General features: G+C 39.6%; 1 protein-coding gene across 1 annotated transcript in view; it reads left to right on the forward strand.

Moving 5' to 3' along the window:
• Positions 1–16,092, forward strand: part of LOC143027588 (E3 ubiquitin-protein ligase RNF14-like) — a 44,025-nt gene that overhangs the window by 12,385 nt on the left and 15,548 nt on the right. Inside the window, exons 3-6 of the mRNA XM_076188923.1 lie at positions 815–1,034; positions 1,466–1,599; positions 11,444–11,989; positions 14,679–15,074. Of these exons, the coding sequence (XP_076045038.1) occupies positions 815–1,034; positions 1,466–1,599; positions 11,444–11,989; positions 14,679–15,074 (1,296 nt within the window). The remainder of the gene's footprint in view (positions 1–814; positions 1,035–1,465; positions 1,600–11,443; positions 11,990–14,678; positions 15,075–16,092) is intronic.

Raw genomic sequence — 16,092 nt, forward strand, 5'->3', positions numbered from 1 at the left:
ATGAGGAGGAGAGTGGGGGTGGAAAAGGAGTTGGGAGATAGGGTTGATGAAGGAGTGTTGGGATGGTTTGGACACATGGAAAGAAAGAGTGAGGAAAGATTGGTGAAAGAGGTGTGGGGGGTGGAGGTGGAGGGTGTGAGCATGAGGGGTTAACTTAGGATGATATGGATGGATGAGGGTAAAAAGGACATTGGGAAAGAGGGGAATGTTAGTTGAGGAGGGACAGGAGAGGATAGAAGATAGGAGTGAATGAAGAATGGTTGTGTATAGATGATGCTGTGATGCATGAGGAGTGGGTGGGAGATGGGGTGAGGGAGTATGTGTGAGAAATGGGTTGACACAGCCCAAAGGGGTTTCTCCCTATCTCTTCCTTTTCTGCATGGGGGACAGAGAGGGGGGTCACCGATTTAATGAAGTGGCCTTGCTGTGGATGTGCTGTGTCTTGCGACACTGTTTTTGACCCAGGGCACTCAGTGAAATGCAGGGATGACCAGTCATCCAGGAGGTGCCAAGATAAGAGGGAGGGAAAAGGGTGGAGAGGAGTGGAGTATGTTAGCGATGGAATGAGTGGGAGTGCATTTTATGCCTTTGTTTTTTGGGTACCTCCCTTATAAGGGGGGAAAGCCTTTGGTATATATGTATGAAGGTATATATGTATGTAGGTACCATACTGTTAAAAAGTTAGGTGATAAGTAAGGGATAATGTACTGTGCACTTGAGTAATTTTTTCAGTCTGATTATTTTGAAACTTGTTAAGAAACAAGTTGATGAATGATATTTTTATTTTGCTTTAGCTATTTTTATTTTTCCCTAGATAATGGCAGCAGATTTAGAAGCTCAGGAGGATGAGCTCATGGCTCTAGCATCTATATATGAGGAGACCTTTACTGAATCCAGAGGGACAGGTGATGATTCTGGACAACTGGAAGGAGCGGTTGGAGGCTTAGAGAAAAAAAAATTCAAAGGAGGAGAATTAGCAGTGCACCTGGATCTTCCCTCAAACTTTACCCTCACCAATTGTTCAAGAAATGAAGGTGATTTTATAAATTGATCAGAAATTATTCCAAGCTGTTATTGTTGAAATTGCTGTAGAAGACTTGAATCAGTGAACTTGAAATATTGCTGGTAAAATGTGGTTCACTCAGTTATGTTTAAATGTTAATGATTTAGCAATATACAGTATGTGTACATACACATAAATTCAAATACCAATACCCCTGAAAGAAAGGAGGGAAAGAATGATTATGTGGTAAAAGTATTGAAAAGGTGATTATTTACCCATTCTTTCATTTACCTCCTTGTCTTGTACATTCCCCTCTTGCTCAGAGCCCCTTTCATCCCATCCATTTCATCCATGGTTGTTCCCCTCAGGTTCACTTTGTCCACCTCTGCTTTCCATACCTATGTAAATATACATATATATTAATGTGTGAGATTGTTTCAAAACAATATCCTTATATTTCAGATGTTGATGGAGAAAAAATACAAAAAGTAGAACATCTGCCTCCATTGTACCTTCATTTCTCCTTACCAAGTGATTATCCATCACACAGTTCCCCAGAGTTTACTTTATCATGCAAATGGCTCAGTAGGACACAGGTAAGTGTTTTTTTATAGTTAAAGAGTAATTCATTGTAAGTATTCATGTGGTCAATCCATTGACCTTTGGTCTGTCTTGTAGAAAACTTGTGGCCTCTAGGAAACTGGCAACAGCCTACAGTTTTTTGTTGTTGTCGTTCCCTAGACTGTCTGTCAGTCCCGTCTCCCCGAGGAATGCCACAGACGAAACTGGGTTTTCCCATAAATCCTTTATAGAGTGTATGTTGTGTTGTTTGCGTGCATGATTGTGTATAATGCAGTCTTCCATTATGTGTTGTATGGTATGGGGTGAAGTGTTACATCCTGGGCAGCTGTTCACAATGCGGTCATCCAGCCTCTTCTGGTAGCTTAGAAGTGCTGGGTGGTGGCCGCACCACAGTCTGACCAGGTGGACTCTGTCCTTTCGTGGGAGAGAGGATTCAGAAGGGTGGATATCAGGGGGTCTGGCATGCAGCAATGTGTTGTCTTTCAGTGTGTTAATGGAGCGGTGAGTGATATGATTATGAATATGTTTCCGAAGGCTGGTATTTGGTGGTTGTGGAGGAAGAGAAGAGAGTATCTGTGTGTGATACAGGTCTTTGGGTGTTGTTTTAATGTTTCTTGGTGTGTGTGGGTGTTCTGCTATGTAGTGTAGTGGGTGTGATGTGTTTATTGTGGTTGCGGCAAGTGTTTGTGTGCGTCTACGTCGTGGGACTACCCCCCCAACCCCAAGAGTTGGGGGCCAAACAGTGGCAACCAGCCCTGGCCACTGGTTCTACGCAGGTAGCACCAATCCCTAAGAGGAGCTACAACTGCCTTGGGGAGTACCACAGCCTACAGTTGGGACCATATATTGTCTTATTTGGGGGTTGTTAGTGTGGGACTTAATAATGTGAAAGGTGTCTTCCATGTAGTGGTTACAGCTGAGGCAGTTTGAGTCTATGGCCAGGTCTATTCTATGTTGGTACTGTCTTAATGATGGTGCCCTAAATGCAGACATGCTAGTGTGGCTCTTGACTAGTGTGGGAGGGTTTTCTCTGTGGAACTTATATCTGGGGGTTGTTGTTGGAGTATTGAGTTTGGTGGCATTTTTTGAAGTGCTTGTTCAGTTATCTGGGTATGAATATGTTTCTATGTGGACTTATGTATGATTTAGGTGGTAGGTTGAGGTAGATGGGAGTAGTATGCTGCTGGTGTAGCTTTTGTTGTATTTTGTTGGTGGTGCTTGTGAGATGTAGCATGAAGGGTGTGTTGTTTAGGATTCTGGAATGGAATTAGTTTCTTGACATTTTCATATGATGCTCTATTGGGAGGATTTTGGTGTCTGAATGTAGGTGTATTTTAGAGTTGGGTTTGGTGCACTTCATTATTAATTTCAATGCTTCATTCTGCAGTATTTGTACGTTCTTTATGTTCAGTTTGCTGACTGATGGGAACATGTATTCATACGTTATTATAGATCTGAAATTAGGGCTAGAAACCTCATTCAGAAAGCATATTTTTTCCTTTTTATATTTACTGGGTTATTTTTTTATTATTGATATATATGTAAACACACACATGCACACATACTTCAACATCAACTTCAACATCAAGAAATGTAGTATAATGGAGTTTGGAAAAAGTAAAAATAGAAGATCAGGGCAATATAAAATTGGTACAAAGGAAGTTAAAAAAGTTAGCTTGGAAAAGGACCTAGGAGTAAGTATTAACAAAAACATGTCACCAGACAAACATATTAACAAAATACAGTCGAACCTTAAAAGCCTGGACTAATTGGGGGGAAGGGCAGTCCGGTCATGCCAAAAGTCCGGTCATCAAAAATGTCGCCATAGATTTTCGTAGCGGTATACATATAGGTAATGTATGATATGGCATAGAAACACATAAGAATAATACTCTAACACTATAATAATAACAATACTGTAATAATAATACTATAATACTAATAATTCTGTAATAAATAATACAGGCATGTAAATGTACTGTACATACAGTATACTGTACTGTATTTTTTATTACTTACACTGTAAATATTGGAAGGTATGCATGCGGGACAGTGGTGGCGGCCAGGGTTGCGCCGTTTTCTACACTGCCGTGTAGAATGGGAGTGTTGCCATACCGGGGCATACATTTTTCTCGGGCGTGTGCAGACTTTCATAGCAAGATATACTTGTCAAACTTTGACAAAATATTGGTTCTAGTTTTTTTTATTCTTGAATGTATATAAGGCCCCCATTCCCTAACATATTCAGTAAGGTATGAAAATTATTTTTTTATATTATCACTAAAAGAAAGCTGAAACTTTAGCGTAGAATTTTTTTCTACACCGTAAAAACGTATCTTTTGGGGTATAATATTTTATAAGTAACACAATTACCAATAAAAGTCATATTTTGATGTACCATTTATTATTTGATAACTAGTTCTATGATTTTTAAACAAAAGTTTGAGTTTTTGAATGTTTTTAACAGCCCGCTATGTAGAAAAAATTTCCTCATGTCCTTGTGCAGTTGCCACATGCCGCTATTTTACTACGTTTTGGTACAAAATTCTACGAAACAGCAGCCCTGGTGGCGGCTTGACTGGGCCGGGTTTGAGTACAAGTGTATGGCCATCGCTGCCACCTACCGGACAAATAGGGAACTTTGGTTGAAAAGTCCGGCCTTTTTTTCATTTCGACCGGTCATACGAGGGTCCGGGCATTCGGGGTCCGGGCTTTCAAGGTGCAACTGTAGTCAGAAAAACCTACAATTTACCACGCTCAATAAAGGTGGCCTTTAACTACTTGGATGAGGTAATGGTAAAGAAAATATTAATTCCACTGATAAGACCAAGATTGGGGTATGCTGCAACACTATGGACACCCAGTACAAAAAAAGAATATAAAGAAATTAGAAAGAATCCAAAGAGCAACAACAGAGATGGCACCAACACTTTCAAAATTGATATTACGAACAAAGATTGTCCAAACTGGAAGTACCAACCCTGAAACAAAGAAGAGAAAGAGGAGATCTATTGACCATTTACAGAATTATGAAAGGGACAGAAGTCATTGACAGAGATATAAAGTGGGATAAGAGAAAAATAAGAGGACATGAAAAGAAACTCAAAAAGGATAGTTATAGAAGAGATCTGAAAAAAGAATAGTTTCCCACACAGAGTGGTAGACATCTGGAACAAATTGGATGAGGCAACAGTGTGTACAAAAACTATACAAGAATTTAAGAACAAACTAGATGCTGAAAGATACAAAGATGGGTCACCATGAGCATAGCTCTCTTCCCGTATAATACAACTAGGTAAATACAGGGAAGAAATCACCAATTTAATAGTAGATAGTGAGGTCTTTGAAGAGGCCACACCTCAGGCATAAATAATGAATGAAGGTTTCCATTTGGTCTTTAAAAAAGAATGGAACTTTTTGGAGAAAAGCAAGGGGAGCAAAAAACCAGGTTTAGCAGAGATAGATATAGAAGTGAAGGAAATACTCAATCTCCTGGGCTCATTGGATGTGACAAAATTATCAGGACATGACAGGAGTGGGTATATGATTTTTATGTGTCTTGGCCAATGCACCTGAGTATTCCAGAGAAGTTAAGCATAATTTTATTCAATTTGGTAAGACTCGATCATGAGCAAAGGAAAAGTGGTAGCAGAAAAGGACAAAGATTCAGTTAGAAAGTTCTGAGTCAGATTAGGTTAGTCATATGTGTTCTGGCCAAAAGGATTGTGTGAAAATCACCAGTGCTGAAGGTGCAAAAGTGGCTGGTTCTTGGGAATTTAAGAAAGATATTTGAACTATTTAAAAATGATAAAAATAATCCTAAAATAGGATTCTCCACATTTGCTAAATTATGGCCATCATATTGTGAACTTGCTGGTAGTGGTGGGACTCGCTCTCTCTGTCTGTATATATCATCAAAACCCAAAATTACAGTAGGCTGCATTGGGAGAAAAGGGTCTTTCATACAAAGATCTTATGGATTATAGTGTTTGCAGTACAGAAAAAGAAGCTTGCATGATGCAAATTTGCCAGGACTGCCCAAGAGAAGAAGGTGCTCTGAACATAGTTGCTTGACACAATTAAATCAACTCCATATGAAATAGCTTACAAACAATGGGTGACTGTTTACCGTTGTACAATGGTAGACAAAGTGGAACCACTTCATGAATACTTATCATCATTAAGCAAGGAAATATCCTGCATGGTTTGTCACCATTTTGTTGCACAGCAGCAATCACATTACTTAAAACAGTTGAAAGAAACACTACCACCTCAGAACGAGGCAGTTATAGTAGGTGAATTCTCTGAAAATCATTCTTTCGTTGTCCAAGATGCTGCTCAGGGATTTCACTGGGACAATTCACAATATACAGTTCACCCTTTTGTCATCTATTATAGATCATCTGAAGACCAAGAACTTAACCATTTCAATGGCTGTTTCTTATCTCCATCACTAAAACACAACACTGTAATGGTTAATTTATAAAACAGCTTATGGACTATTTCAAATTCAGATGCCCACAACTAAAGGTGTACTATTTTTCGAATGGGTGTGCTGGCCAATATAAGAACAGATACAACTTCACAAATCTGTGTTACCACGAAGAGGAATTTGGTTTGTCTTTTGTATGGCATTTTTTTGGTACATCTCATGGCAAAAATGCATATGATGAGATTGACAGAACAGTGAAGAGAGCTACTGCTCATGCCAGTTTGCAGACAACTACAGAGGCAAATTCTTACACCAGAAAACATCTTTCAATTCTATGAAGAACACTTGAGCAAGACAGTAAAAGAATTTTCTTTGTAACCACATCTGATTTGAAAAATGCAGAACAGTGGTTGGAACATCGATTCCTTCACAGTGTGGCTATTCAGGGAACTCAGAAATATCAGAAATTTGTTCCCATAAAAAAGGAAGAACTGATGGTGTATCCCATTTCAAGTGGCATTGGAGAGAAGAAACAAATAAAGAAAGGTCATATTATTAATGAACCTACAATGGTTGATAATGTAAAATGTGTCAAACCAGGAAATTGTGTTAGCTGCATTTATAATGGTCAAGTCTGGATTGGAATTGTGGAGAAATAATTTGAGGACTTTGATGATTATACAGTGAACTTTTTACATCCATCTTGGTCTTCAGGAGCAAGTGCATATCATTATCCATCAAATGAAAATTTATGTTCAGTGTCAGGACATCATATATTATCTGTCATGACTTGTCCTAGACTAAGAGGAGGCAGCTGAATTAACTATATTATTCTTCAGAAAGAAATTCATGAAAGTATTGAATAAGCCAGAATTGTATCCAATACAATTTTATGCTAACCTAATTTATGTTTGTTGTAATTATGCTTATGATTGTATGCAATTTGTAAATACATGGTGTTCACTTATAAGTTTTTTTAAATTATTCAAATAAAGGTAATTAGATTAGGAGCTTAAGTGTGAAAAATATGTACAGTTGATGGACAATGTATAAATATGGTGCTCACTTTTGGGTTAATTATATGAAAAATACTAGCATAAACTTTTTTTTTTTTTTCTAATATCCAAACCTTATGCCTTCATTTTGCTCATCTAAAAAAATTTCAATTTTGATACCATCAAATTTTTACTAAAGTGGGATTTTTTTCATTTTTCAACCTAGAGTTCTAAAACTCTGATATTTGGATTCCTTGTCTTTTTCTGATTTTAAATATACATACATTTATATAACTCTTGACTTTTACTACATACATATACCAAAAGCTTTTTCTCCCTTACAAGGGAGGTAGCCAGAAAGAAAAAGGCATAAAAACCATTCCCACCCATTCCATCCCTAAATACACTCTGCTCCCCTCCACCCTCTACCCTCCCTCTTATCTTGGCACCTCCTGGATGATTGGTCATCCCTGCATCTTGTCCACTGCCCTGGGTCAGAGGCAGTGTCGCAAGACACAGCACATCCACAGCAAAGCCGCTTCATTAAATTGGAGATCCCCCACTCCGTCCCCTCATGCAGAAAAGGAGAAGACAGGGAGAAATCCCTTCGGGCTGCTTCAAATTTTTCTCACACGTACTACCTCACCCCCCATCCCTCCACCCATTCCACCTCATGCATCACAACATCATTCATATACAACCATTCTCCTTTCACCCCTGTCTTCTCTCCCATCCCCAAAGCCCCTTTCACCCCATCCATCCATCCATCTCATCCTATGTCGCCCCCTCATGTTCACTCCCTCCACATCTACCTTCCATACCCCTTTTACTAGTCTTTCTTCTCATTCTTTCCATGTGTCCAAACCATCCCAATACTATTTCATCGACCCTATCTCCCAACTCCCTTACCACCACTGTTCTCCTCCTCACCTCCTCATTTCTCACTCTATCCAGCCTAGTAAACCCTATTATACTTCTCAGACACCTCATCTCAAACACATTCAAACTCCTTCTCTCTTCCTTTCTTATATTCCATGTTTCTGCCCCATACAGTGCTGTTGGCACAATCACTCCTTCATACAATCTCCTCTTAGCATCCATTCCCAAATGTCTGTTCCTCATTACACTTTTTAATCCACCAAAGCATTTATTTGTATCGCTCAGTCTACATTCTACCTTCACCTCCACTCCACCCTTTCCTGTCACATTTGCACCCAAATATCTAAAACTGTCTACTTCCTCCAGTCACATTCCCATAATGCTCACTTCCAGTCTGCTGCCACTTTCACCCCTTGTACATCTCATCACCTTACTTTTATCCACATTTGTCTTCAACTTTCTTCTTTCACACACTCTCCCAAACTCTCACCAACTTCCTCAATCCCTCCTCTGATCCTGCTACAAGCCAAATGTTAGTGACCTCTCATATGACCTCAAAATATCTGAAGTCATATCTCATGAATGGTTGTTTGAATTGACCTTACAATTTCAGAAAAGTGTTTAGAGCCCTAAAATTACCTATAAACCAAAATTCAGCCAAATCTGAGCGATGGGGGTGTTAGGACAGTAGTAAAGGACAAGATGTCAAGCTATAGAGCAGTAATGAGTGGAGTTCCACAAGGTTCAGTGCTTGCACCAATAATGGATCTTGTCTATGTCAATGGCATGATGGAAGGAACAACAAGCTATACTAACATGTTTGCAGATGATAAGGCAAAAATCATGAGAAGAGTGAAAAATTAGGACAGTAGAATATTGCAAAAAGATCTAGATACTATTTATGCATTGAGCCAAGAATGGGAAATGAAGTTCAATACCAAAAAATGCAAAGTACTGGAAATAGGCAATAGTGGTAAAAGGCCATCCTTAAACTATTCCTTGGGAAGTGAACACATTACAAAAACAAAAGAGGAGAAAGACAGGAGTGTTGATAAAAGGCAACCTGTCATCTGACACATATCAGAAGGATTGTGGGAGAGACATTTGGACAACTGCAGAAGATTGAAATGGCATTCCATTATATGGATGAAGGGATGATGAAAAAACTCATTGAAACCCTGATAAGTCCAAGACTGGAATATGCATCAGTAGTATGGTCCCCACACAGAGTGAAGGATATAGGCAAGATTGAGAGAATACAAAGGGCAGCAACCAAACTGCTCCCCAGCCTGGCAGATAAACCATATAAGGAAAGACTAAATGTACTGGGTCTACCAATTTGGAAAGATAGAAGCGAAAGAGGTATTTACCTACCTAGTTGTATTTACCTAGTTGTAATATACGGGAGGGGAGCTATGCTCGTGGTGACCCGTCTTTGTATCTCTCCGCATCAAGTTTTATCTTAAAATCTTGTATAGTGTTAGCACATACTGTTTTGTTGTCTAATTTGTTCCATGTATTTATCGCTCTGTGTGGGAAACTGTTCCTTTTCAAGTTTTTTCTATAACTATCCTTTTTCAATTTTTTCCGTGTCCTCTTGTTTTACCGTTGTCCCACATTAATAGGTCGTTCCTTTCTAAAACTTCCATTCCTTTCATTATTCTGTAGATAGTTAGCAAATCTCCTCTTTCTCTTCTTTGTTCCAGAGTTGGTAGGTTCAATTTGGATAGTCTTTGCTCATATGTTAGTTCGGCGAGTGTCGGTGCTAGTTTTGTTGTCGCTCTTTGTAATTACAAAGGATTACAAAGGCGGAGCATGCCGACAGGAGACCTTTCTAGTAATCTTTCTAGTTTCTTAATATTCTTTTTGGTACTGGGTGTCCAAAGTGATGCTGCGTACTCGAGTTTTGTTCTTATTAGTGTAGTAAGTATTTTCCTTATCATTTCTTCGTCCATATAGGTAAGTGCCACTTTGATTGCTCTCAATAAGTTGTAGGTTTCTCCGAACATCTTGTTTATATGCTTATCTGGTTTCATGTCCTTTCCAATCATCACTCCAAGATCTTTTTCATAGTTTGTTTTATTTATTTTTTCTTCCCCAATTCTGTAATCTTTTGATATTCTATTTTTACTCTTTCCAAATTCCATTATGCTGCATTTCTTAATATTGAATTTTACTTCCCACTTTTGAGTCCAATTCCATATTGTGTCCAGATCTTGTTGCAATGAGTTGCAGTCCTCTTCCGTTTTTACCTTCTTAAGTAATTTTGCATCATCTGCAAAAAAATTTATATAGCACTCCACGCCTTCATTCATGTCATTAATGTATACAGCGAACATGATTGGGGCCAGTACTGATCCTTGCGGGACCCCGCTTTTTACTTCTTCCCAGTTGGAGAATTTTTCTCTAATTACAACTCTCATTTTCCTCCCAATCAGAAAGTCTTTCATCCATTCCAATAATTTTCCTCTGATGCCACCTTTTGACTCTATCTTATTTATTAGTTTCCTATGAGGTACCTTATCGAATGCCTTTTGCAGGTCCAGAAAAGCACAGTCTGCCCATCCATCTCTTTCTTCTATTATGTCTACTAATCTTGAGTAAAAGCAAATCAGATTTGTTGTACAGGATCTCCCTTGTCTAAATCCAAATTGATTTGGGTTCAGTATAGATTTTTCTTCCAGGTACTTAACCCATCTGTTTTTGATCACTCTTTCACAAATTTTTGCTATTGTGCTTGTTAGTGAGACCGGTCTGTAGTTAGATGGATCTTCCTTATCACCTCCCTTATAAATTGGTACAATGTTTGCTTTTTTCCAGTCCAATGGTACTTTTCCTTCTTTAATTGATGATTTAATTATATCATATATTTTGTCAGTTAATTCTTCCATGCATTCTTTCAGTATCCAGTTTGCTATTCCGTCTGGGCCATGTGATTTTCTGACATCCAGGGTTTTAATTTGATCACTGATTTCTTTTTGTGTTACGTTTATGGTGACATGATTACAGTGTTCAGGTCACTAAAGGGGATAGATTGCATTGATAGAAGAGATCTCCTAATTAAAGATGAGAGGGCTTTAAGAGGTCATTGAAGTAAATTGAAAAAGACCACATGTCAAAAGGATGTGAAGGAATAGTTTTCCATTTAGATGCATAAATATGTGGAATAGCTTGCAAGGTGATGTAACCTAAGCTCAAACAATACTAGAGTTTAGATCTAAATGTGATAATTGGAAATAAAAAATATAGATTAAGTTGGGAATGTACATGAATTTGAGTCTAGGTATGTTAAAAAAATCGGGAATAGGAGACAGGGCCCAATGAGCCTTGCTCCTTTCCTGTATACTACAATTAGATACAATTAGGTAAATACACACGCACACACATACACATGTTGTAAATATGTATTGGTGAGAATATATGAATAGTTATATAAGAAGTAATTGATATATATATATATATATATATATATATATATATATATATATATTTTTTTTTTGTATGATATTTACCTGGGATTCTAGGAATGTAATGAAAGACATTATTTTCCAGTTGAGTAAGCTGTGCTCTGAGTTGGATGCAATCTGGGAAGAATACAAAGGTAGTGTTGTGTTATTTATGTGGGCACAGTGCTTAAAAGACAACACACTGATGCTTTTAGACATTGAAGATACCTTAGACTTGGAAAAGGTAAAACCACATGTTGCTGTTATACATAAACAAACTCGAGTTGATACAGTAGAAAGTACAGACACACATGAAAATATGAAGTGTCAAGACAATGGTGTTAAGAATGATTTCACAAATGATCTAGACAAAAGAACAGTTCAAGACTTGGCTCCAGATGCCAATCTTTTACGCATATTGAAAGAATATGACTCTGAAATGACGAGGCAGGTATTTGCAAGTAAAATGTTTGAGTGCAAAGTGTGTTTTGGAGATAAGCTTGGATCCCAGTGTATTCAGTTTTGGCCTTGCAGTCATGTTTACTGCAAAGATTGCATGAAGAGCTACTTTGAGGTTCAAATCAATGAAGGAAATATTAAATGTCTGAAGTGTCCTGAAGATAAATGTGAATCAGATGCCAATCCCGTTCAGGTATGTGTCAGATGGTCTTGTTGATGTATTTTATATTTTGTATTTTCACAGTAAATTTCAATGTCAAGGATTTAGTGTAGTTGGCAGGATCAACACTGAGTAACTACCTGCTTGTTGTGGTCCAGGAAGATGGATGTCAGATACAACCATCTTCCTGCTACTGATCTTCATAACCTGTCATAACCCTAACCTTAATCTGGATGTTTGCTGGCCAAGCAGGTTAGAGCATTGCTACTTGTGGTAGAGGTCGAGTTGATGGCAGTTTGAACCCTGCCACCAGCAAGTTGGTCCTTTTCAATTTGTTCCCATTGCCATGTACCTCCATTCATATCAAGATCTCAAAGATACACATCCCAACAGCCATCCAATGATTTAAACACTGTATTGGCAGTTTACCTGAATGCACATCATTCCATATGGCTACACACACAAATTGCAAATCAAAGAGAAAACAAAATCCTAGACCAATTTGTCAATCTAAACATACCCAAACAGTATCCTCAGTACAGCCAACAAGCAAACCCCCCTGAGACATTTCAGCATCCTCACCCTCACTCCACTCCTCTTCCTTCCAAAACATCTTTTTATTCTGTCAAAAAATTTCCATCAAACTCGTACCCCATCGGATTGTCTGTGTTGTATTAGTATGGGAATGTTTCTTTGTCATTACATACATACATACATATACCAAGGCTTTTTCCCCCTTACAAGGGAGGTAGCCAAAAAGGAAAAGGCATAAAATCATTCCCACCCATTCCATCCCTGAATACACTCAACACCCCTCCACCCTCCCTCTTATCTTAGCACCTCCTGGATGATGGGTCATCCCTGCACCTTGTCCACTGCCCTGGGTCAGAAGCAGTGTCGCAAGACACAGCACATCCACAGCAAGGTCACTTCATTAAATCGGCGACCCCCCCCCTCTCCGTCCCCCCATGCATAAAAGGAGAAGACGGGGAGAAATCCCTTCGGGCTGTGTCAAATTTTGCTCACACATACTGCCTCCCCCCCCCATCCCCCTTGCCCATTCAACCTCATGCATCACAACATCATCCATATACAACCATTCTCCATTCACCCCTGTCTTCTGTCCTCTCCCGTCCTTCCTCAACAGACATTCCCCTCTTCCCCAAAGCCCCCTTCACCCCATCCATCCACCTCATCCTAGGACGTCCCCTCATGTTCACTCCCTCCACATCTGCCCTCCATACCTCTTTTACTAGTCTTTCTTCACTCATTCTTTCCATGAGTCCAAACCATCCTAATACTCTTTCATCAACCCTATCTCCCAACTCCCTTTCCACCCCTGTTCTCCTCCTCACCTCCTCATTTCTCACTCTATCTAGCCGAGTAACCCCCATCATACTTCTCAGACACTTCATCTCAAACACATTCAAACTCCTTCTCTCTTCCTCTCTTATGTTCCATGTTTCTGCCCCATACAGTGCTGTTGGCACAATTGCTCCTTCATACATTCTCCTCTTAGCATCCATTCCCAAATGTCTATTCCTCATTGCACTTTTTAATCCACCAAAGCATTTACTCGCTTCTCTCAATCTACATTCTACCTCCACCTTCACTCCACTTTTTCCTGCCACATTTGCACCCAAGTATCTAAAACTATCCACTTCCTCCAGTCGCTCTCCCTTAATGCTCACTTCCAGTCTACTGCCACTTTCACCCCTTTTACATCTCATCACCCTACTTTTACCCACATCTATCTTCAGATTTCTTCTATCATACACTCTCCCAAACTCTGTCACCAACTTCCTCAATCCCTCCTCCGATCCTGCCACAAGCGGTGCCATGCACAAACAACAGCTGGCTCACCTCCCACTTTTCTCCATTTTCTTTAACCATCTCCAATCCCTGATCCACTACCCTTGCATTTACCTTTCGCTCTACCCCCATTCATGCATAAGTTGAACAGTCAGGGCGACATAATGCATCCTTGACGAAGTCCCACCTTTACCTTGAACCACTCACTCTCTCCATTTCCAATCCTGACACAAGCACTACTGCTCTCATAAAAACTCTTGACAGCTCCTAGGAGCTTTCCTCCTATCCCGTATATCTGCAAAACCTCCCACAGTGCCTTTCTGTCTACCCTATCGTAAGCCTTTTCCAGATTCATAAAAGCCCAAAAAGCATCCTTCCCCTTTCCTATAGCTTTCTTACATATCTGTCTTACCACAAAAATCTGATCTACATAACCTCTACCCGTCCTAAATCCACACCGTTCCTCACCAATTACTCCCTCTGTTCCTCTCCTAATCCTCTCAATCAAGATCCTCCCATAAGCCTTCCCAACTACACTTAACAAGCTAATCCCTCTGAAACTACTACATTCACACTTGTCCCCTTTTCCCTTTGTCATTAGTTTGTAATATAGTAGGAGGATGGAAAGAGTCATGAACTGTCAGCTGTTCATGTTTGAAAAGTCCAAGGAAAAATAGTTGAGGTTGACAAAGATCTTCGGCCTGGTATGGAGACCAAGTGTCAACCCCACGAAGATTTACCTCCTGATGTAGATAATTATGTTGGTGAGTTTTACACATGAATGGTAGGGATATGATTCTATATGATGTCCATGTACTAGGACCCTTGCAGGTACTTATCATTGGTACCATTTTACTTAGATGATTTATACAAGCATTTGTAAATTACCCCATGTTCCCTTGATCAACAGGTACAAAATCTTGTGCCAGAGGATTTGTATAAGAAATGGGATGAAATGTTGCTGAGTTCAACACTGTCATCCCTTGGAGACATAATGCCATGTCCACGAAAACACTGTCAGTACCCTGTGACCATTGATGATCATCGGGGACAATGTCCATCATGTGACTTTGTTTTTTGTGCACTGTGTAGCTGTAGCTGGCATGGTTTAGAACCATGTCGCCTCAGAGGCACTGAAGCAAGACAGATATTGGCAACATATGTATCTGGAGATCAGTCAATTCGTCAGTCTTTGGAGGATAGATATGGAAAGAAATATCTACGCAGCCTGGAGAATGATTACCTCACCTTGGAGTATCTTAAGGATAATTCGAAAAACTGCCCTCATTGTAGGGCACCTGTAGAAGTAAGTAGTGTTACTATTGTTTGTTATGAAGGAAAGTACCCTTCCTGTGATTATATTTTCTGCACATTGTGGGCACAACAGGCATGATTTAGAGGTATGTTGTTGTTGTTGTCGTTCCCTAGACTATCTGTCCAAGCAGTTCTGTCTCCTTAAGGAATGCCACAGCCAAAACTGGGTTTTCCCACAAATCCTTTATAGAGTGTATGTTGTGTTGTTTGCGTGCATGATTGTGTATACTGCAGTCTTCCATTATGTGTTGTATGGTATGGGGTGAAGTGTTACATCCTGGGCAGCTGTTCACAATGCGGTCATCCAGCCTCTTCTGGTAGCTTAGAAGTGCTGGGTGGTGGCTGCACCGCAGATTGGCCAGGTGGACTCTATCCTTTCATGGGAGAGAGGATTCAGAAGGGTGGATATCAGGGGGTCTGGCATGCAGCAATGTGTTGTCTTTCAGTGTGTTAATGGAGCGGTGAGTGATATGATTATGAATATGTTTCCAGAGGCTGGTATTTGGTGGTTGTGGAGGAAGAGAAGAGAGTATCTGTGTGTGATACAGGTCTTTGGGTGTTGTTTTAATGTATGTTGTCTTGAGGTATTGATGAAGCAAGGCAAGCATTGGCAACATATGCTTTGGGGGTCAAACTTTGCTGATCCTTGGAGAAGAGATATACTGTAGAACAATATATTAACACAGCTTAGAAAGTGGTTACCTCACCCAGGAGCATATTAGAAATACATATACCAAGGCTTTTCCCCCCTTTCAAAGGAGGTAAAAAAAATATATATAAATAAATAGATAAATGGGAAAAAAATCACTCATACCCATTCCATCCCCACATACTCTACTCCCATCCACTCCCTTCCCTCCCTCTTATCTTGGCCCCTCCTGGATGACAGGTCATCCCTGCATCTAACCCACTGCCCTGGGTCAGAAGTATTGTCACAAGACACAGCACATCCACAGCAAGGCTGCTTCATTATTAGAAATAATGCGAAATATTACCAAAGCTGGCTAGAC

This window comes from Oratosquilla oratoria, chromosome 8 (genome assembly GCF_046742065.1).
Source record: "Oratosquilla oratoria isolate Oo_2021 chromosome 8, ASM4674206v1, whole genome shotgun sequence".
Lineage (NCBI taxonomy): Eukaryota > Metazoa > Arthropoda > Malacostraca > Stomatopoda > Squillidae > Oratosquilla > Oratosquilla oratoria.